Genomic DNA, 24,531 nt, shown 5'->3' on the forward strand with positions numbered 1-24,531 from the left:
AGCTGGTTATAAGTATGCAGAGAAACAGATGGACTACAGTCCGTGATTGTAGAACTACAAAGTGCTTATATATAGTAAGTGGAGCTGATAAAATGAACAGTGAGTAAAACATTTTTCATCCATGTTAAATTCAATAAATAAACAGTAATTGTGAATTTAAATGTGTGGGATCCTGTACATGATGTGTTAACTGAATTTTAATGTGAGTAATCAACAAAACATATAAACATAAATAAATAAAGATCATTATCAGACTGTATATAAACTCATTGGAGTGAATCTCAGTATCTCCGGGGTAACGACAGTAAATTATGACGTCATTTCTTCCACGCCTCCTATTGGTCCGTGTTTTGATCTGAATTGTCCAATCACGGAGCTGGAAAATACTAAGCCTGAATAACGGCGCTGAAACACAATCGCACAAAGGCTGTCTCAAACTGCGCAAATTAAAAATCTACTATTTCCGAAAACATGCTATTGTGGAGACATGAATAATAGAAATAACTGCACCAATTGCAAATTAACACAGTAAAACAGCAAAAAAAATCCGTCCGACGACATAGTCAAGATGGCTTCGAGGCGGATGGCATAGTTGGACAGTCTCTGACAGCGCATGCCCGGGAGTGGTTTTGCGCATGCGCACAAGTTGATCTAGGCATGTTTGAGCCAACTCGGATGTGGCTTGCAGGCGATATTTGTATTCCACTTGTTTTCGGGTAGACCCCACCGCCTTGTCCACGACTGACCAATGCGATTGGTGGAAGCGTTGTGAGAAGCCAATAGGAGCACGGAAAGCACATGGGTTCCTGTCAGTACTAGCCGAAAAAAGGTTAATATTTGTCAGAAAACGGGTGTGTAAAAAAGGCGCCAGCATCAGTGTTTGGATGCAGCAGCGTTTATTCATGACAACAATGATGTCCGCGGTTAAACCGGATTGTTTCAGAGTGTAAACTGGGTTTTTAAGATTTGCATTGCAGCTAAGTGTTTACGCTTTGACTCGCGGTTGGTGTTTTGTCTAAGGAATCATGGACGTCGGAGGTTTGGCGTGTTTATCCCGCGTCTGCTCTCGCTCTGAGTGGGGAAGGAGTAACAGGAGATACCGAGGATAGGCCTCCGTTGATTAGGCCGCACACTGCGGGTTTTGGCTTATTTACTCAAAGTGACGCGAACTGGAGCCGCTTTGGACTCTTTATTCCTGAGGTGTTTTTGTTCGTTTGTTTAAAAATAAACCTGCTAAGTGCTACGTTTGGAAATCGAATGTTGTTGGTTCACTGGTAGCGGATGAACTAGGAGTGAGACTGGTTACCCCCTGAGCTACCATAACAGCTCTTGAACTGATCAGAGGTTTTGTTTATCCTGAAAGATTCATTTATCCCGGACTGTACGTGTTTTATTAAGGTTCTGATTGCAGAGAGTGTGTTTATTTGGGACCTTCAAACCTGCTCTTTTCGAATTGAGCTAGCGGTGTAGCCTAGCTTTAGCAGATCTGCTCGTCAGATTTGAGTGAATGTGGGACAAAATGGACACCCCGACTATAGTTTATGATCTGGACACCAGCGGCGGGCTGATGGAGGTGAGAACACTTTGTATTGTAATTGTTTAAAGTTTTGCATGGTGCAGTGCTTTATTTTGTCAATGCATTTTACCGGTTGCTGCAGATGCTATTAAAATCCTAGCCTAGTCCAGTGCAAATACATTTACATGCTCTGTTTATAGAGACCTAACTCTAAATGCAACTATGAGTTGCATACATTATTCAAAGCAAACACAAGTTAATTCTGTTACTTAGAATAACATCCGATTGTAAGGGACAAACATTAAAGCAGAAATGCTAACCTGCTAATGTTTCTAGGCCCAACAATGGCTGACACGTCCCGTTGCAACCAAAGAGGCAGGACGCCATTGTGTTTATATATGTCTATAATGTCATTTTTCACGTCTGATCGTTGCAATCTAGGACTTGTTTTAATTGGACTAAAATTTAAAAAGACATACATTTTTATAGTTAAGACTGTGTGTTGACAAAACACAGATTACAAACTTAGTTTATAATGCAGCCAGTAGCCCACTAATCCAAGGTTAGTTCCTAAGCATGTGGTAGTTGGTGTACAGCAATGTTTAGGTCTCCAGCATGATCACCCAAGGTTATAAGTCTGTTTTGTCAGGTTTTAAACAATCCCAGTTTTGCTGTAACAAAAAGCTAAATAAGAACCAACTGATCAGTTCATCCTGACCTGGTTGCCAAAGTCTGCTGCAGAAAAGCCTCCTCTTATTTAAATCCAGCTATATCTTGCTGTGGTGTTGGTGTCACTTGTTGGTGTCACTTGCCTTGTTAGATTTCTTTTAGAATCCAAGCAGAGAAGTTGTTCTTTAGGCCAGATGTGCACTTTTTAGTCTGCTCATGTTGTAGCAGACAAAAATCTCAGATCATTTTTCAGCCATAAGTATCATTCGATGTCTAAAAACATTTTAACTCTCTCAGTGGCAGCTTATTTTGTTTGACAGTCATACAATATCATACTAATATAATTGTGCACATCAATTAATATAGAGCCCGTATTTACTACTTAAAACTTTTCTGTTTACCTACAGTGAGATTAAATGACATATTTAACTACCACATGTCTGTCCGAACATCTGAGTCTCTTGCTGTCTTTAAAAATGATTAAAAACACACCTCTCAGGTGGCACAGTGGTAAAGTACGCTAGCTCACCAGAGTTGGGGTTTCAAATACATCGTATCGAAGCTCAGCTCCGCCTCTCCGACTGGGTTGGGCGGCCGCATGAACAACGATCGGCTGTTGTTCAGGGTTAGAGGGTAAAGAAAGTCGGATCATAGGTCCTCATAACTGGTGCGACTGCGGCCCCTGCTGGCTGACTGATGGCGCCTGCACAGGGCTGAGGAATAACGCCGGTGGGGGTGTGGCCCTCCGAGCACAGTCAGTTGGGAGGCGTCCTCAGTCAGCGGTGAAGGGTCGAATCAGTATAGAGGACGCAGGGTAAATTGGACACGACTAGACTGGGGGATAAAATTGGAGGGGAAAAAATGGGAAAAATAGTAAAAAAAACAAAAAAACACCTCTTTACTAAGCACTTAAGCTGTATTACTTACTAACGCTCTTATTCATTTCTTGCAAAAAAACAAAAACAAAACAAAAAAACCTTGGTTCTAACAGGGTTCCAGCAGATTTGTGTTCTTGAACTGTTGTCTACTTAAACTAGAGTAAGGTAATATTTACTATGGAAGCACTTCTGTAAGTCGCTCTGGATAAGAGCGTCTGCTAAATGCCGAAAATGTAAATGTAAACATGTGATAAAGTACAAAGGATATGCTTTTCTGTTCTACTTTTAAGCTAAATTTGTAGGACAGGTATGTTATGTTGTCCATTTTTACCCAACTGCAAGGTGCTCCAAACACTTCAGTGTAAAAGATTTTCACAATTACACCATTGTGTAGCCCCATTTTCCAGTGTGCTGATCAGTGAAGCAAACAGAGTGCAGCACTTTGCATTGTGGACCTTCTTTTTGAAAATCGCTATTGTAAAATTCAACCTGGAGATCTCACAGTTTGTCACGGGATTCATGCGAGCTTTTATTCCCATTTTGTTGTCTACATTAAGGGCATTTAGCAGACACCTAATTATCAGGAGACTTAAAACTGTAACCCATTACAGTGCAAGCAATTTAAGGTTAATGGGCTTGTTTAAGTGGCCTTTTGTGACTTGAACCAGCAACCATACAGTATCTTAACTGCTGAGCCGCCATCTCGTCATAAAGTGTGGCATGTAAGACATCTGAAATCGCATATTTCCTGGCTGACTTAAGTCTTATCAGACCACAAGACTTCTTCCTCCGAACAACCATTTAGTTTAAGCCACAGGCTTTTGCAATTAAGACAGAATGACACTTGATGTGACAGAAGACTTTCTAACCGCTCTAGTTGTTTGAGTTTACAGGGCGGCACTAACCTTAGCAATGTGGATGAAGTTTCATAATTCTCCACCTTTATAAAGTGCTAAACGTAACTACAATGTATTGACCTCATAAAGTTATGAGCTACCATAGATAATAATAGTTGATCTACAGATATTTGTTATTAAGTTTGTTGGCAAGCTAATATGTTGTAAGGACTTAAATAGAAGGTGTATGAATTGAAAAGATATTTACTAAGAAATCATATTTTTTAACTATGGTTAAAATGTGCAAACAGACAGTTACTGAGTGTAGTTGACCTGTTGCACAGATTCCAGGACTAACTTTTTCTCAATTAACATGTGGCACTGGTGTGAGGCATAGCAGGTCATTTGGGATTTTTCAAAACTTTGGTGTTTTCATTTGATAGCTAATTAAAACTATTTAGTGAACTACATGATGGTACTAGAAACCGAAACCAATTATAAGCTGCCATGATTATGGCTTGTGGCTAATTTTGACCATCATCAGTCATACACACACCTGTAGTTTTTGCTGTGTTTTCCCATGTTTTACCACTGCTTTATCCTGATCTTCAGGGGTTTGGTTTCCCCGGAATCACTGGGCACAATGCAGTAACACACTAAACAGGAAGCCAAACCATTACTAGCCACAACTTCTGAATGCATTTCTGAATGTGATTTTGGCCTGAGATTACGATAAAAACAATAAAAGTTAGATTAGTTAGTTTTTGGCTGAATAGCAGTGACTAAATATTGTCATAACAAGCCGTCTGGTTTTTGGTGGTCTCCTTCTGTTGATGGATCGTCTGGTGGGTGACTTACAAATTTAAGTAAAAGCCAAACTACAGCAAATGTTTTCCACCACAACCCTCACATTACCAGGTGCAAGTCATTTAGCAGTGAAATCTGCCCATTCCTTTTATTTGTGAGTGGTAAACGTTGTGGTGGAGCAATGGGGCTCTTGGGGGCATGCTTAACATGATCAGCTGGAGAAATATAGACAAGCTGACCCGATAAAATTAATGAAATCAAACCGTTTCAACAGGTCTGTTTAGTTTTGAGCGTCAGATATTCTCACCTTTTACAGTATCTATCAGATATTGTCCATTGCACCTTAAAAACCTAAAGTCAGTAAACTTGTTATATGTGTTTTTAGCAAATCCAAACTTTGCTTGCACCGCCGAAGTCTGAAGACGGCGAGAAGCGCAGCCGGAAGTTAGAGAGGAGCAATAGAAGAGCGGGCCGCGCCACCAACCACGACACCTGCGACAGCTGTCGTGAAGGAGGTGACCTACTTTGCTGCGACCACTGCCCCGCCGCCTTCCACCTGCAGTGCTGGTACGAAACGTTGGTTGATAATTAGAATCAGGTTAATGTTGGGGTGTTGTTTTTACCCACCATCCTGAAGTTTTTTTTCTCTACAGCCACTTATGCAGGTCTTGTAGTTCTCCACGATCTATAACAACATCTGGGACAAGTATGTAAATGTGTTAAGGCCTTGTGTAAAAAGTTTGGTCTAATTTAGGGGGGGGGGGGGGGGGGTGCACAGGTACAAAATGCACTCAATGCGTGCGCAAACTCATACATCAAACATTGTCAACACACTACACCACAGAAAAGTCTCTTACACAAACGTAATTATGATGCCGTATGATTGCTAGGACCACCTGGTTCTCTAGGTTCTTAAGTGCTAGATGATAACACACTTACAAATTTTGTCTGAGGTGCTAATGTTTCAAATCAATGAAATTTGTAACAAATGAAGTGCTTACACAAAGTTACTCGAACAACACCCGGGGTGGCACAGTGGCTCAGTGGGTAGCACTGTCGCCTCACAGCAAGAAGGTCCTAGGTTTGATCCCCAGGTGGGGCGGTCCTGGTCCTTTCTGTGTGGGGTTTGCATGTTCTCCCTGTGTCTGCGTGGGTTTCCTACGGGACTCGGGTTTCCTCCCAAAGTCCAAAGACATGCAAGTAAGTTGAATTGGAGATACAAAATTGTCCATGACTGTGTTTGACATTAAACTTGTGAACTGATGAGGCCGCTCGGTGGCGCAGCGGTAAAAACACACGCTGGAACCAGAGCTGGGATCTCGAATACATCGTATCGAATCTCGGCTCTGCCTACCGGCTGAGGCTGAGCGGCCACGTGAACAACGATCGGCCTGTTCTTCAGATATGGGCGGGACTAAGCCGGATGGGGTCTCTCTCTCTCGTGACTGGTGCAATTGCGACCCCTGCTGGCTGATTGATGGCGCCTGCACAGAGATGAGAAAAGAGTGCTCTCAGGGTGTCTCTCTCCGTACACAACGCTGAGCTGCACTGCACTCGTCAAAGTGTAGGTGAGAAGATGCATGCGGCATGCTGCCCACGTGTCGGAGGGGGCGTGGGTTAGCTTCGTTCTCCTCAGTCAGAGCGGGGATCGGCATTGGTGGAGAGGAAGCACGACGCAATCGGGCAATTGGACACGCTAAAGGGGAGAGAAAGGGGGAGAAAATGCATAAAGAAAAGAAAAAAAACTTGTGACCTGATGAATCTTGTGTGATGAGTAACTACTGTTTCTGTCATGAATGTAACCAGTGTGTAAAGCATGACGTTAAAATCCTAGTTAAATAAATAATGATGGAGCCTTTTAATTAAGCCATGATAATAGCCATAACAGCTCTGTCCATCCACTTTACTTATCGGCATCATGTGTGAATGATCCCTGGCCGTCCACATGATCTTGGAGAAAATGGGATTTGTCCGACCAGTCGTCCTTCCTCTATTGCTTCGATGTCCAGTTCTGACATCCTGAGTTTGCTCACCATTTGAACTTTTGGTTTTGCTGACGACTTTCTGCGCTTGCAGCCACCTGGTGACCATGCTGGCCTTGGAAAACAATTGAAGCTATTACAGATATAATCAGTTCAACATTTGTCTACATTAATTGTCAGCATTAATAACTTTGATTGCGTAAAATCAAATCAATGGTTTATTTATATTGGAGGCCAAGAATAATGGGTGGGTTAGTGCAAAAAGGGGTCTTGTAGAAGTTTTGCAAAAGATGATAAAAAAAAAATGTGCAAGGAATTGCATTCTCACTGACTGCTGTGTTGTGGCACAGGTTAGGTTGGATAGTGTTTTAAATAAAAGCACATCTCTGTCCTGTGAACACCCTATTTTACAGTAATGACATGCTAGAAAGGCATTTCTATTGATTGAAAATTGAAGGACTGTTTTTTAAGGCCTGTATAGTAATGGACATGTGCCTCATGTAGCTGCAATGCATGTAATCATTAACCATGCACTCTGCAGGCTGAGTGCATCACATTCTGATTTTAGTGTGCATATTGAAATAGCTGAGTAAGAGTGTAATCAGGGACAGACACGTTGCTGGATTTGTTAGTATTTCATGCATCCTGAAACTTTCCACAAAGACACAAGTTGTCTTCCAGTTCCATTTTCATTGCACGGTACAGTCCAAGTGCTTAATTTAATCAACTTATTGCTGTTTTTTATTCTTTGTTCCTGCTTGTACTTCTGCTGTTCTTACGTGGCTTGGAAAAGTATAAACGAATCCATGTGGGTTTTGAGGCAATATTAAATCAACCCAGCATGCATTATGCTACAAGGCTTTGGCCGAGTGCCCGGATTGGCTGCAGGCCCACCACGGACTCGCCACGCTTTCATTAAGGTTGCTTTTTAGTTGTCGCACATTTACATTTCCTATAAAGATAAAGCTGACCTACAGAATGACTTCCTAATGACTTTACATATACAGCGACTCGCTGAGTTGGAGGTTTAAATGTTTGATTTGCTGCGAATAGAGGTTAGCAAGGCCCCTGCCAAAGGATGACATGCAAATTCCTGACGCATTACTGTATTTTTGGGACAGTTTTAGCACAGCTAACACTGTGGCAGTGGTGGCACAGCTGTTAAGGTACAGGACTAGTAATAAAAAGGTTGCCGGTTGAAGCCCCACCACCGCCAAGTTGCCCCCTGAGCAAGGCCCTTAACCCTCAATTGCTCAAAATCATGTTCAGTGATAATTGTAAGTCGCTTTTTGGATAAATGCATTTGCTATATACCAAAAATGTACACGACTAGGCATAACATTATGAAGTGAATAACACTGATTATAACTTCATCATGGCACCTGTTAGTGGGTGGGATATATTAGGCAGCAAGTGAACATTTTATCCTCAAAGTTGATGTGTTAGAAGCAGGAAAAATGGGCGAGCGTAAGGATTTGAGCAAGTTTGACAAGGGCCAAATTGTGATGGCTAGACGACTGGGTCAGAGCATCTCCAAAACTGCAGCTCTTGTGGGGTGTTCCTGGTCTGCAGCGGTCAGTATCTTATCAAAAGTGGTCCATGAAAGGAACAGTGGTAAACCGGCGACAGGGTTATGGGCGGTCAAGGCTCCCGTGTGGTCCGATCCAACAGACTAGCTACTGTAGCTCAGATTGCTAAAGAAGTTAATGCTGGTTCTAATAGAAAGGTGTCAGAATGCACAGTGCATTGCGGTTCGTTGCGTATGGGGCAGCAAAAGGGGGACCAACACAATATTAGGAAGGTGGTCATAATGTTATGCCTGATCGATGTAAATGAGTGGGTACACGTGCATTTCTTTGCTGTACAACTGTATCTGTATATATGACAAAAAAGCATTTAATTTGTCCTAGTATATGTTATCATTATTGGCATAATTTGGATAAAAAGTTTGAATCTTTAAATCAGTGTACCTACATTTCTTAGAGTTTGTAATAGGTGAACAGTTGCAACTGAAATGTATTCATTTAAACATTTAAACTGATGAGTTGATCAGATCCACCTGCTAAAGTCGTCTAGTTTGTGCTGCAGTGGAAAAGATCGGACTCGCAGAAATCTGACCTCTTGTGCTTGCTTGCTTTTCAGTAGTTCCAAACACTAAGAATTAGAGATGGGACGATCGATCGGCTACGAATCGGTATCGGCCGATTTTTAATAAAAATATGCTATCGGCGATATTTCCTAAAAGTAGCCGATCCGATCGTGTGATATATAAAGACCATGTTAAGTTAACAGCTCAGTGGATTGATCCAGACTTTGAGCTACGAAGCACCAACCATCACATCACCATTCATCAACCATCGTACAGAAACCATCGTGAAAGCTCTTACGATGTAATTTTGCTTATTGTAATATTTACTTTAAAAAGATAATTCAACCCGGTCACATCTGAGTCGATTCTATCAGCACGTTATATAAACTCCTGGTTCACTTTGGTAAATCGTAAGCGGTTCTTACTTGTGATGTAGATGAGAACAGAAGACGTTACAGAGCCAATCCGAGGCAAAAGTTTATTCATTACCAAATTCGTTAGTTCCGGATCATCTGCTGAACTTTTAGAAAACTTTTAGCTCCTTAGACGGAACGAGTCTGACTCGGTTACAGATCTGTGGTAATAGCAGTTTAATGAAGCTTTTTAATGTAAGAGTCACACAAAATGTTCTGTAGTAGCTGGTGTTTATTTAAAACCACGACATTTAATTAATAACAGTAAACACGGAGAGATAACTGAGAAGAGAAACTTACGCTTCACATAAAAACGAATCAACTCATGAATCAATGAATCACTTATAGCGATACTGTGAACAAAGCGTCTCTTCTAAAGGCACAAACACACACACACACACGCGTGCGCGCGCTGCTCCGGTTTATCTTTACTGTGAGGCTCTTTTTAAGTTTATTTACTGCTAAGCCCCCCCCCAATCGGAATCGACTATCGGCCGATGTCCCTGAAAGGAGATCGGAGATCGGAATCGGTGCCAAAAACCCCGATCGGTACATCTCTACTAAGAATGTTTGAAATTTATATCTCTTTTAATTATATGATTTGTAATGCAAAACACATTTGGGGGAAAAATAAAATAGAAGCATTTTTACTAGTGGCCTCAGACTTTTGGCCTGCACTGGGTGTATATCGTCTACAATGACAGGCACAAAGCCATATATAATTTTATAATATAATACCCTTCATAAATGATTTTCTTTGACCTTTTTGATTGATTTTTGTTTTTTAAAATAGGACACAGTTTATTTTAGACAGGTTTTGTTATTGGAATGAACTAAATCTGTGCAAAACAGTGACTAGAAGCACCTTTTACAGCACTCATGGCCAAACGATGGCTTTTTAAATATCATTTAAAAGCCCCAAAATGAAGCAAGCGCAACAACACAGCTATATTAATATTCAACTTCTTTAATAAAGCCTAATTTATTACATTTAATCTTGTCTAATTAAAATAAAACATTTGTAGCAGTTGTAGTCTAGTGGTTAAGGTGCTGGACTAGCAATTCGAAAGGTTGCTGATCCAAGCCCCACTACTGCCAGGTTGCCACTGTTGGGCCTTTGAGCAAAGGCTCTTAACTCTCAATTGCTTAGACAATATATTGTCACAGTACTGTACACAATCAGCCATAACATTAAAACCACCTCCTTGTTTCTACACTCACTGTCCATGTTATCAGCTCCACTTACCATATAGAAGCACTTTGTAGTTCTACAATTACTGACTGTAGTCCATCTGTTTCTCTAGATTCACTCTGTTCTTTAATGGTCAGGACCACCACAGATGATTCTCAGCACTGCAGTGACACTGACATGGTGGTGGTGTGTTGGTGTGTGTTCTGCTGGTTTGAGTGGATCAGACACAGCAGTGCTGCTGGAGTTTTAAAATGATGTAAAGTCAGAGACGATCGCTCATCTATTGCTGCTGTCTGAGTTGGTCATCTTCTAGACCTTCATCAATGGTCACAGGGCGCTACACATGGGGAGCTGTTGGCTGGATGTTTTTGGTTTGGTGGACTATTCTCAGTCCGGCAGTGACAGTGAGATGTTTTAAAACTCAGCACTGCTGTGTCTTATCCACTCATACCAGCACAACACACACTAACACACCACCACCATGTCAGTGTCACTGCAGTGCTGAGAATGATCCACCACCCAGATAATACCTGCTCTGTGGTGGTCCTGTGGGGGTCCTGACCATTGAAGAACAGGGTGAAAGGGGGCTAACAAAGCATGCGGAGAAACAGATGGACTACAGTCAGTAATTGTAGAACTACAAAGTGTTTCTATATAGTAAGTGGAGCTGATACAATGCAGTGAGTGTAAAAACAAGGAGGTGGTTCTAATGTTATGGCTGATTGCTTTGGATAAAAATGTAATGTAAATGTAATCATATCAGACCTGGCACAGTTTTTACACCAGATGCCCCACATGATGCAAACGTAGTTATGTATCCGGGCTTAAGATCAGCAGTGAAATGTGCACTTCCCAATGAAGACTGTTTGGCAATTTTAAAAAAAAGATAACTACTAAATGTGGGTAAAGGAAGAGACTGAACAAACTCATTAAGAGGGCCGGCTCTTTCCTGGGGAGCCCCTTAGACCCAGTGCAGGTGGTGGGAGACAGAAGGATGTTAGCCAAGCTGGCATCCATGCTGGAGAATGACTCTCACCCCATGCATGAGACTCTGGCAGCACTGGGCAGCTCCTTCAGTGACAGGCTGCTTCACCCTAAATGTGGGAAGGAGCGGTACCGCAGGTCCTTCCTTCCTGCTGCTGTTAGATTATACAACCAGCACTGCTCCAGATAGATCACACTTTAAATTATTATTCATAAAAATGTGCAATTTTTTCCCCATGTGTAACTATTACAATGTGCAATATTCTCACGTGCAGTTATTTGTAAATATTTGTAAATATTTTTAGAGTTTTTCTGACTTTTTATTATTATTGTTATACATTGTACTATTTTTTTATTATTTGTGAATTTCCCCATTGTGGGACTAATAAAGGATTATCTTATCTTAAACCAAGAACTAAACAAAGTGGATGAACTCTAACAATTGATTGCTTGCTGGTAGTGTTTTTATTAAATTAAAACAAGCTTTTTGTGTGTGGGTGTTAATGAAAACACAAATGTCTGATTTGTAAGTGAAAGCTGAACAAGGTAAGCTAGGTAAGTATTTTGACTAGGAATCACATGTTTATGTAAAATAGGGTTTGGACTGAATCATCAGTTAGGTACTTTAAATGCTACACACTCACAGCTATTACTAACACTCCTTTCTTTCTAATTAAATGTGAAATTCCTGACTAGCCAATAACTACTGGGACGTTCTGTGCATTTGTGTGGTACTTGGTCACACTGAATAAGTTTAAGAACACTGACTGGACTTTCTAATTGTTTTCTTTGTTCATTTTCTCTGCAGTAACCCACCGCTCAGCAGGGAAATGCTCCCCCCTGGAGACTGGATGTGCCATCGCTGCACCGTCCGTAAGAAGGTGAGGCTCAAGTCAAGTGAGGATTTTCAGATCTACCCTGTTTTGAGTGCGTGGCTTAGCCGGTGCTATTCTATTATGGACAGTCACACAGTAGAATATTACTGGGTTCACGTGCATTTACGATGTTCAGGTGCTATACAGACCAGACTGGCTGTGTCTGAGGGAGGGAAGGCTCAATTAGAAGTCATTACAGTTGTTCTGCAATAGAAATGCCTAGTTTCTGCTAGATGTGCTGGCACTAGTGGCGACGGAATACAGAGAGCATAGCGTTGCACCTCATATCGTACATAAGTCACTTCTACTCAGCTTCACGTGTCTTTTGTGTCAGCAACAGAGGTCGCAAGTGCAGTGGTGAATTGGAAATGACTACATTAGGTGGAAAGAAAAGGGAAAATGCAACAAAAATATTGAAATACACCTCCCTCCATATCGTAATAGATGTTTGAACGTTTGAACTTCATGCTGGTAACAATCTGGACGGTCCTTTTCTTTTTTGGATTGGAAAACACATCAAGTATTTCCATAAACAGACTGAATTGTTAACCTGCCAAACCCCGTGATATTTTTCCATTGTTCATCCGTTCATTTTAGGTTAGTTTGAGTCCAGAAAATCACTAGGGCTTTAAAAAATAGTTGTGGTTTTTGCTATCCGAATTGGCTTTAATTGAAATCGAATGTAATTGAGAAAGAATTTAATGTGATAGACTTCAGATCTGCCCAGGTTAACTCTAAATGGAATTGGAGCCTGATTTGAAATGCTTTTCTGTACATAGCTTTACATTCAGCTGTAAGGAAAAACAACAGGCCGACAAAAGTCCTTCCCATGCTTGGTAATCTTGATGGGATGTAAATCTGGGGGTAAGGGGGGCAATGGTGTGCTGTTTTGATGTTTTAAGCCATCTTGTTACTAGTAAAATCTAAATTAAATGTAATAAAATTATGTTAAATTAAGTCAGGTGTACATTTGAGATTATTGTCAATGTCCGTGTTTGTCAATGTATACTACAGGTTACAGTTGGCAAAAGTATTTGGACTAGAGTTTAGTTGTTTGATAATTGAATTGTCTCTTATGCTATAAACTTGATATATTGAATATTGATCATTCTAAGTCAGGGTTTTTCAAGACTCACATTTTGTCCAGTATTTTTACCGTGACCCAGGCAACACAAACAATGCATTAAAATGAAACACAAACTAAAATATACTTAATTTTAAAAAATGGTGGCAATCTGGTCCCACTGTGGTTTACAAGATGTAATGTAAAGCCTCCACAAGGAGGCGTTTGTGTACAAGCTTATTTTGTGTTTGTACAAGCTTATTTTGTGCCTGTTAAAATTCGTTGATTTAATTATTATTATTTTTCACTGAGACCCCTTTAAAAATGTTCTAATTTAGCAAATTACCTCATTGTTAGTCCTGTCAAGTGACTGCTGAAACCTGATGCTCAGGGGTGACTGTATTTACGATTTGTTACATACATTATTACAGGCTAGCTTAAAACAGCAACATTCTTTTTAGCTTAACTGAATCTGAACTGTGTTTTTTTTACTATTCATTTTTACTCATTTTAATGACTTACTTTTTTTTCTAGTTATTGCTGTTTAGGTCCCTAAAATCTCATTAATTGTTTATTTAATTTCAATTTGACCTCAACAAAGCAAACACTGATTTAACCCTCGAAACCTACCATGCTTTACAGAAGCGAGAGCTGAAGAAGGAACAAATCAACGGCCTTATGCTGTCCAAGCAGACGTCGTCTCCCGCTGCAGAGCCGGACCTGGGCACCCTCCGTCTGGATCCCACAGTGGCCAGCACAGGCCTACGGGCAGCCGTGGCGCAGGTGCGACTCCTGGAGAGAAGGCCGAGCAGCCGACCGGCCACTCCCACCTCTAACGCTTCGTCCACTGATACGCCCACACCCTCCGAGCACAATGAGGAGGAGGACCTGTTGGACGTCGAGGACGAGGCTCAGTGCTCAGAGCCAGAGACCGGCCCATCCACCCTAAAGAGACCCTTTGACCTGTTGATCGCTGCCGCCATGCAGAGGAACCCCACGCAGTTCCAGCTGCCTAATGACCTCACCTGCACTACCGCACTTCCAGGTACAGCACACCGGGCCTTGTCAGTTTATTTCTTAAATGTGGGAAAAATTGGGTTTTCTATGACCAATAAACATTAAACACACGTTTTTTAAAGTAAATAGTCCATGCTGTTTGTTTTGTATTGTTACCAGTACCAATTTGGTTGCTTGATTAGTATCAGTTTGTTTTTTATTATCTTCAAACATACGTGTCCTGTCTCATCACCTTCCCTCCTCTTTAAATGTTTTCCCCCTTAGGAACCAGCAAAAAGAGAAGAAAAGAGGAATCAACTGGGAAAAATGCAAAACGGCCTCAGCATGAGCTGGATCACCACGGGCTTGTCCCATTGCCAGTCAAAGTGTGTTACACCTGCAACAGGTACCACTTTCACTCCCCTTTTTGTATCATTACAAGTCTATCCTTTTAGTCAGACATGGGGTGTGTCCAAAAACCTAATGAGCTATCTTCTACGCACACTCCCGAGAAAAAGGCTGTCCAAATTCTTAGATGCCTTAAAATGCTGCCTACTAAGGTGCCCTATTTCGAAGCTATAGACTGACTGAATAACAAGGGAGCAGTCAATGCTTCCTCAGCGGTGAAGGCAATTCCGGGTATCCAGTGTGGCACAACTTTCCTCACAAAAAATATATTGGTTTGAATCGTTTGAGGCTACCTGTGTTAGCTTAGTAAGCGAAAACTGTGTTGACATAATCACCGCATTCGCTGTCTTAGTAGTGTGTCTGAATAATATGCCTTAGAAGTCGATGTCTCATTAGAATACTCTGTCAAGGCAGCTCACTAGGCTTTCGGGTAGACCCATGGTCTTAGGTTTATGTACAGATTATACTCTCAAACCTTGGACTGGTATTGTGTTTTTAGGATTAGTCGGTAAAAGTGAATTTACCTTAAATTGCTGCGGGTGGGTGTAACCATAACCGCTTCTCTTTCAAATCACTATGGAGAAGTGGGACATTTGGTTTGAAAGCTGTGAGGACACTTGACCTTGGTGTTGGTCAGATTAGTTTATTTACAACAGATGTGTAAGAAGTAGCACAGTTTGTTAGTTTCTGGTTAAATTCTGCATGCCTTAAATAAGGGGTTGTAAACATATATAGCATGAGCGCATGTCAGGGGGGTGTGAGATAATCCTAGACAATAAAGGAGGAAACACTTGCACTGCTGCAAAAAGTAACTCTGATGCTTCTGTGTTGCAGGAGCTGCAGGCTTGCACCCTTGATCCAGTGTGATTATTGCCCTCTGTTGTTCCACATGGACTGCTTAGATCCACCACTCACTGCCATGCCTACGGGCAGATGGATGTGTCCCAATCACATTGAGCACATGGTGGTAAGTTTTTTTTGCTCTTGCGTACAGCTGGACAACCAGATCATTATAATCAAGTCAACTCGAGTCAAATTTATTTGTGTAGCGTGTTTTTTTTTTTTTACAATAGGCATTGTTATTTTACCATACTACACTTTTATGGACATTTGCAATATTTGCTATTGACCCAGCAACAATCAGCTCCAAAATTATTGGCACCTATGATAAGGTCAAGTTTCCTGTTAAGAAACATGATCAGCACTTTGTCACTTATTTAGCTGGCCGTCTCAGTCATCTCTGATCTGCTTTATTCCAGCTAAACCAGCGAAGCTTGACACTAAGCAACCGCTGCCAGCTATTCGACAGGTTTCAGGACCGTATATCCCAGCACGCTGTTAAAGTGGACTTTCTCCAGCGAACACACCGCCAGCATCCCCCTACTCGACGAGCCCCACACGCTCCCACCAAGAAAACGCTGAAGGTCAGACCACACTCAAGAAATCAGATTCCAAGCCAAAAGTTTTGTTTTATTACATTATTGTATTTTATTTTGCTTGTTTGTCAAGTTGAGATCTGCTTTAAAATCACAAACTGGCTCGATTTCACTTACAGGTTCCGGATGCTATCAAGTCACAGTACCAGAAGCCACCAGAAATGATGGCGCCTGCAGGAATCAGAGATGGCGAGCTTGTCTGTTCGGGTTATTCTGAAACATCACCGTCCCATCACTTAACCAGCGACGAAGAGCAACAACAGGTACTTACAGCCGATGGTGGATTTAACAGAGTTTGTGGCTCAGTGGGTAGCACTGTCGCCTCACAGCAAGAAGGTCCTGGGTTTGATCTCCAGGTGGGGCGATCCGGGTCCTTTCTGTGTGGAGTTTGCATGTTCTCCCCTGTCCGTGTGGGTTTCCTCAAGGTGCTCCGGCTCTCCCACAGTCCAAAGGCATGCAAGTGAAGTGAATTGGAGACACTCAATTGTCCATGACTGTGTTTGATATAACCTTGTGAACTGATGAACCTTGTGTAATGAGTAACTACCGTTCCTGTCATGAATGTAACCAAAGTGTAAAACATGACGTTAAAATCCTAATAAAGAAGCAAAGAATCCCAAATTATTTCCTTTTTACTACAAATGGCGGGTGGCTCAGTTGGCAGCACTGTCATAGCAAGAAGGTCCTGGGTTCCATTCCCAGGTGAAGTGGTCTGGGTCCTTGTCTGCATGGGTGTTTTTTCCTTGAGCTCCAGTTTCCTCCCACAGTCCAAAGACATGCAAGTGAGGTGAACTGGAGATACAGAAATATCCATGACTGTGTCTGACATTAAAGACTTGAACTGATGAACCTTGTGTAGTGAGTAACTACCGTTTCTGTCAGGAATGTAACCAAAGTGCGTTAAACATGAAGTTAAAATCATAATAAATATTAATAGAAATAGCTAATCATGTCTGTATGTAGACACTCGATCGGTAGTTGGGAATTCAAACCCTGGATCCCAGCAGTAGTGGACTATCGTAATATACTGTGTCAGCCTGAGCGCCTTAGCGTTATTATTATAGTTCATAAATAAAGCATTACTTGCATACTTGATGCCATTTCTGCTTCTATTTTGGGATTGGAGTAGTACTGAAATCCTCACATTGTGCTAGTATTGGTATTGGCTCTTAATTCTGGGTTTGGGGGGGGGGTTAGGAATGCCGTGCCTTAAGGTAAACATCATCACCATAGGTAAACATTAATATCCCTAAAAAAACAGTCTGGATTTACTTAAATCACAGGTAATATATTGCAAACATAGCCATGTACGTGTCTACATTCAGTTTCGACCCTGTTTTCTCTTCACAGTGGCTCAGAGACGTGATCTCGCTCCAGTGTAGCATCATGCGACATTTGTCGGCCAAGCAGAAGTCGTCCTCACAGTGTGACTTAACACAGACCGAAACGACAGACAAAAAGGACTCTGAATCTTCATGGTTACATTCGTCCCTCAGCAAGGACTCCACAACGCCTGGAAAAACCTCAGAATCGCTCAGCCTTAACTCGCCGGATCGAGCGTGTAGCTCCTGCACTGAAAGACCGTGTAAGAACTGTGGAACCAGCAATGGTCCTGTAGAACGCTCAACCCAAACTAATGGTGGCCAGATGTATTCCACTGACCCCCAGGAGTCCTCAAAGACACCACGTTCTCCTACGTTATCCATTTCAAACCTGCCCAATCATGCTGGCCCTACACCCATTAGGACTGAAGAGTTGAGTTTAAAATCCTGTGCTGCTGCAGATCCTTCTTCTCGGGTTAAATCTGAATCCAATCCTACTTCCGCTCATACACAGAAGACTATTCTAAGGTTACCGTTATCTCACGCACAACCAGCAGCAGATTCAGGTGCAAGCTGTCAGGTGTCTACAGCGCTCTCCACTGGTGAGTCTCAAAACTGGAAGTTATTTCTGAGTTTATGTTGGCAGAGTTGGAGAAACTATAAAATTATTTTGTCCTCTTTGCAGACGGAAAACTCAGTGAGGATGCGGTGACGCAAAGCAGTGGTGTAGACCATTTCAATTTGGGAGATCTATCCAGCTGTCTAAAGAACATGATGAAGGGAAATGGGGGTAAGTTTGAATCCCAGGCCAGTGTTATTACAGTTGATTAAAATGACAAAATGTAACTATATATACAGTGTATCACAAAAGTGATTACACCCCTCACATTTCTGCAAATATTTCATTATATCTTTTCATGGGACAACACTATAGACATGAAACTTGGATATAACTTAGAGTAGTCAGTGTACAACTTGTATAGCAGTGTAGATTTACTGTCTTCTGAAAATAACTCAACACACAGCCATTAATGTCTAAATAGCTGCAACATAAGTGAGTACACCCCACAGTGAACATGTCCAAATTGTGCCCAAATGTGTCGTTGTCCCTCCCTGGTGTCATGTGTCAAGGTCCCAGGTGTAAATGGGGAGCAGGGCTGTTAAATTTGGTGTTTTGGGTACAATTCTCTCATACTGGCCACTGGATATTCAACATGGCACCTCATGGCAAAGAACTCTCTGAGGATGTGAGAAATAGAATTGTTGCTCTCCACAAAGATGGCCTGGGCTATAAGAAGATTGCTAACACCCTGAAACTGAGCTACAGCATGGTGGCCAAGGTCATACAGCGGTTTTCCAGGACAGGTTCCACTCGGAACAGGCTTCGCCAGGGTCGACCAAAGAAGTTGAGTCCACGTGTTCGGCGTCATATCCAGAGGTTGGCTTTAAAAAATAGACACATGAGTGCTGCCAGCATTGCTGCAGAGGTTGAAGACGTGGGAGGTCAGCCTGTCAGTGCTCAGACCATACGCCGCACACTGCATCAACTCGGTCTGCATGGTCGTCATCCCAGAAGGAAGCTGACGCACAAGAAAGCCAGCAAACAGTTTGCTGAAGACAAGCAGTCCAAGAACATGGATTACTGGAATGCCCTGTGGTCTGACGAGACCAAGATAAACTTGTTTGGCTCAGATGGTGTCCAGCATGTGTGGCGGCGCCCTGGTGAGAAGTACCAAGACAACTGTATCTTGCCTACAGTCAAGCATGGTGGTGGTAGCATCATGGTCTTGGGCTGCATGAGTGTTGCTGGCACTGGGGAGCTGCAGTTCATTGAGGGAAACATGAATTTCAACATGTACTGTGACATTCTGAAACAGAGCATGATCCCCTCCCTTCGAAAACTGGGCCTCATGGCAGTTTTCCAACAGGATAACGACCCCAAACACAACCTCCAAGATGACATCTGCCTTGCTGAGGAAGCTGAAGGTAAAGGTGATGGACTAAACCCAATTGAGCACCTGTGGCGCATCCTCAAGTGGAAGGTGGAGGAGTTCAAGGTGTCTAACATCCACCAGCTCCGTGATGTCATCATGGAGGAGTGGAAGAGGATTCCAGTAGCAACCTGTGCAGCTCTGGTGAATTCCATGCCCAGGAGGGTTAAGGCAGTTGTAGATAATAATGGCTGTGTGTTGAGTTATTTTCAGAAGACAGTAAATCTACACTGCTATACAAGCTGTACACTGACTACTCTAAGTTATATCCAAGTTTCATGTCTATAGTGTTGTCCCATGAAAAGATATAATGAAACATTTGCAGAAATGTGAGGGGTGTACTCACTTTTGTGATACACTGTGTATGTATATATATATATATATATATATATATATATATATATATATATATATATATAATGTATATCTGTTTCTCTGTATGCTTTGTTAGCCCCCTTTCATGCTGTTCTTCAATGGTCAGGACTCTCCCAGGACCACCACAGAGTAGGTATTATTTAGGTGGTGGATCATTCTCTGCATCTATGATCTGAAGCTGATATGTAATAGTGCAGTGACACTGATATGGTGGTGGTGTGTTAGTGTGTGTTGTGTGTGTATGAGTGGATCAGACACAGCAGCGCTTCTGGAGTTTTTAACTACCGTGTCCACTCACTGTCCACTCTATTAGACACTCCTACCTAGTCGGTCCACCTTGTAGATGTAAAGTCAGAGACGATCGCTCATCTATTGCTGCTGTTTGAGTTGGTCATCTTTGAGATCTTCATCAGTGGTCACAGGACACTGCCCACTGGGCACTGTTAGCTGGATATTTAAGGTTGGTGGACAGCGCTGCTGTGTGTTATCCACTAATACCAGCACAACACACACTAACACACCACCACCATGTCAGTGTCACGGCAGTGCTGAGAATGATCCACCACCCAAATAATACCTGCTCTGTAGCGTTGTAACCATTGAAGAACAGCATGAAAGGGGGCTAACAAAGCACGCAGAGAAACTGCATGGACTACAGTCAGTAATTGTAGAACTACAAATATGGTAAGTGGAGCTGATGAAAAAGACAATGTGTGTACAAACAAGGGGGTGGTTTTAATGTTATGGCTGTTCGGTGTGTGTGTGTGTATATATATTGTTCTTGTTGGTGACAGATGTTTCTTCTGCAGAAATTGAACTGAACGCATTAGATGAACGCTTCATTAAGCTCCTAGCATGGCAGCAGATTCAGCAGCTTTTGGAGCCAAAGGTGCCTCCTGTGCAGGGTGACGTGGCTTCACCGATTATCACCTCATTAACACACCCAGTTCGACCTGCTACAGGTAAGCCCAACTGATTAAGAGCTTTATTCTGGTCAGGGATGCAGTTGGTGGAATTTCACTGGAAAACATGGGCGCAAGGCAGTAACCCTCAAACCCCTCAGCACCCCTTATGTAATGCAAGTTATTATTAGTTACTGATTCCATTGTACGTCTGTCTCCTTTCTCAGCTCAAAATAAAGACATACAGGCCAGAGCGACATTCTATCCTTTATCTGGAAAGAGAGCAGCTGTCGGCATGTGCTACAGAAGCCTTTACATTGGAACTGGTGAGTCTCACTCCTTGTACACTCTCTCATACTTCAGATACTTCAGTCTACAAATAACCTGGTTTTGCAACTACATCCACCATTACTTACCTAGATTTTGCATCTGGAAAAGTCATTAGCTATAAATAGGGTTAGTGCGACCACAGGCACTGTTTTTCTACAACCCTCTTTATCACCATCAAGGTGGCGCTGCAGGCAAATCCGTTAGCCCACTGGCACCGAGCTCTCAAGCATGTGAGTTTAAATCTCAGTTGTGCTATCAACGGCTGTGTCTGAGGGAGGGCTGTTGGTGCCGATGCCGAAACGCGTCCTCTGCTGTCCGGTTGAGGCGTCTGCTCGAGTGGTGGACGATTCACAACGCAGCACAGCATGATTCTCTGATCGCGATGTGGCTCTCAGTAAGTTTCCGCTGCTGACAAGTGAAAAGAAGTGGCTGGTGACTGCATTGCAATTGGCAGCTGGAAATAACTAGATTAGAGAAAACTGAGTGGGGGGGGTTGTTTATCCCAAACTATCCTGTGCCAACAATGTCAGCTGCAGTACACTAAACGTGCATACTATTTATTGCAGCAGTGTGAGATTTCCCCTGTCATTACCTGTAATTGGCTTATTAAATTCAAGTATGGTTCATTCCTGCCTAAAGAGACTTTGTTTTTCCCACCAGTGTAACACTAAACACCATTTTCCGTCCACAGGTGCTGACATGGACGTATGCCTTACGAATTACGGCCACTGCAATTATGTATCAGGAAAACACGCTTGCATTTTTTATGATGAGGTAACAGCCCAGTGACCTTTATATTTTTCTCTTTGGATTTAAGCCTAATGTGCTGATGGCAGAGATGTTTAATACATTTTTTTGTGTATTATAGAACACCAAGCAGTACGAGTTGCTGAATTACAGCGAACACGGGACGACAGTGGACAATGTGCTGTATTCCTGTGATTTCTCAGAGAAAACTGGCCCAAGTCCGACCAGCGGCGTGGTGACTAAAGTACAGAACATCATTCGTAAGTACCTACACTTCTCTCCTTACACTAATAAATAAATAAAGTACACCATCAAGGCATGACCTGTTCAGTTTAGGTGTCTCTACAATTTCCTTGTTAACTTTAAGCCACTTTATTTTTGTTAACATGCTTGTAAACTTGCTTTTGTATTTAAAATTTTTGCCTTGCAGTATAATCCTATTACATATCAGCTTCAGATCATAGATGGATGATCTTACACCGATCGGCCATAATATTAAAACCACCTCCTTGTTTCTACACTCACTGTCCATTTTATCGGCTTCACTTACCATATAGAAGCACTTTGTAGTTCTACAATTACTGACTGTAGTCCATTTGTTTCTCTGCATTCTTTGTTAGCCCTCTTGCATGCTGTTCTTCAATGGTCAGGACTCTCCCAGGACCACTACAGAGCAGGTATTATTTAGGTGGTGGATCATTCTCAGCACTGCAGTGACACTGACATGGTGGTGGTGTGTTAGTGTGTGTTGTGCTGGTATGAGTGGATAAGACACAGCAGCGCTGATGGAGTTTTTAAACACATCATTGTTCCTGCTGGACTGAGAATATTCCACCAACCAAAAATATATCCAGCCAAGAGCGCCCTGTGGGCAGCATCCTGTGACCACTGATGAAGGTCTAGAAGATGACCAACTCAAACAGCAGCAACAGATGAACGATCGTCTCTGACTTTACATCTACAAGGTGGACCAACTAGGTAGGAGTGTCTAATAGAGTGGACAGTGAGTGGACACAGCACTGCTGTGTCTGATCCACTCATACCAGCACAACACACACTAACACACCACCACCATGTCAGTGTCACTGCAGTGCTGAGAATGATCCACCTCCTAAATAATACCTGCTCTGTGGGGGTCCTGACCATTGAAAACAGGAGTGAAAGCAGGCTAAAAAAAAGTATGTAGAGAAATAGATGGACTACAGTCAGTAATTGTAGAACTACAAAGTGCTTCTATATGGTAAGTGGAGCTGATAAAATGGACAGCGAGTGTAGAAACAAGGAGGTGGTTTTAATGTTATGGCTTGATCGGTGTATATCATAATGATGTTTAGACCTACAACTATGTCGTATGTATAGCGTAGTTTGCCTTGCGGTAAAGGTACTGGACTAGTAATCAGAAGGTCACTCGTTCAAGCCCCACCACTGCCAGGTTAAAGCTGTTGGCCCTTGAGCAAGGCCCTTAACCCCCAATTGCTCAGACTGTATACTGTAACTAATGTAAGTCAGTTTGGATGAAAGTAAATGAGCGTGCTTAATCCCTCTCCAGGCCGCAGTAAGAAAAGAAAGAAGGAGGAAAAAGAGGAGGAGGTGGCACCCTGTGAAGTGGGTGCAGTGATGAGCAGCCAGGCCGAGGACTCTCACCTCCACACGTGTGGCTGCAAAGCGAGCGGCTCCAGCCTGATCGGGGGTAGCGGAGCAGGCTGGGAGGGCACGGCCATCCTCCACCACGGCAGCCACGTCAAGGTCGGCTGCCTGCAGTTCGTCTTCAGCATAACGGAGTTCGCCAGCAAGCCACCCAAAGATGAAGAAGGCACAAGCACCATCATGTGCAGCACAGAACAGCAGGGGGAGGCATTAAATAAACTCACCCAGATCCACCAAGTGCCAGCGCTGCACCACAGTCCCGTCCCATAGCCCTCCTAACCAGCCTCGGAGCTCAGACTTGTACAAAACTGAACGCTGTCTTTCATCATTATTTAATTGTTAATATGTTTGCATGAGTGAAGTTTTTTCACCTCCTCACTCCTTTTCAGGAACTCCTGTTGTCTGGGCGAGTTGCACAGGGCAGTTGCGCGAGTGTAAATTTAGATTTTATAAAATAAGGGATTCTAACTAACGAACAGATACAGAGACAGACTTTTCACATGTAAAGAAATCAGAGCACGGTCTATTTTGTGCCAGTAACGAGTTTTTATATAAACACACGTATGTTTTTCATAAGACAGAACTTTTTATTTACTCATTTTTTATTTAACGTTCTGTATTTGGAAGTATAGTAACATTCTAGTGTCCCATTTCGCTACTTGGCTGTAGCCTCGGGCGGTTCAGATGTGTGTCCCCACACAAGCGAATCCGCTTACAGGTTGTATATATGTGTATGTATCTGTGTAATCAGTGTAAAGAGCGGCGTATACACACAACAAAACCGAAATGAAAGGAATTCACTGTGTACAAAGCAGAAACAGGGACGCAGAAGGATCCGTGTACATAGATGCTATTCTGGCTTTTATATTTGTACAGTGCTTCATTCGGTTGATGTTATGTAGCTATCGAAGTGTTAAGTCCTTTTTTTTCTTCAATACTGTAGTCATTATGTATATGTCTGTTTCAAAGAGATTTCAGCAGAACAGTTTCATGTACTCTGTTCTTACAATTTTGACCAGTCTGTTAAACAATGTAAATATCTAAAGATTTTAAATAACATGCTTTAGAAACAA

At 42.3% G+C, this 24,531-nt stretch overlaps 1 protein-coding gene across 3 annotated transcripts; it reads left to right on the plus strand.

The window, feature by feature from the left end:
- On the plus strand, positions 1-24,531 carry phf12a (PHD finger protein 12a). 3 transcript variants are annotated; one of them, XM_063014216.1, is made up of 15 exons: positions 1-74; positions 5,092-5,273; positions 12,175-12,247; positions 13,947-14,349; positions 14,586-14,706; positions 15,543-15,675; positions 15,968-16,132; positions 16,264-16,407; positions 17,495-18,068; positions 18,152-18,256; positions 20,642-20,794; positions 20,962-21,060; positions 21,756-21,838; positions 21,933-22,071; positions 23,361-24,531. In XM_063014216.1, exons 1-15 carry the CDS (start codon positions 15-17, stop codon positions 23,726-23,728), a joined length of 2,802 nt encoding a protein of 933 aa, XP_062870286.1. In that variant the 5' UTR covers positions 1-14; the 3' UTR covers positions 23,729-24,531. The 3 variants fall into 3 exon arrangements, with proteins under 3 accessions (XP_062870286.1, XP_062870285.1, XP_062870287.1); XM_063014215.1 differs by lacking the exon at positions 1-74 and adding an exon at positions 814-1,573; XM_063014217.1 differs by lacking the exon at positions 1-74 and adding an exon at positions 814-1,573 and having other exon boundaries at positions 15,552-15,675.

Source organism: Trichomycterus rosablanca, chromosome 18 (genome assembly GCF_030014385.1).
Source record: "Trichomycterus rosablanca isolate fTriRos1 chromosome 18, fTriRos1.hap1, whole genome shotgun sequence".
NCBI classification, from domain to species: Eukaryota; Metazoa; Chordata; class Actinopteri; order Siluriformes; family Trichomycteridae; genus Trichomycterus; species Trichomycterus rosablanca.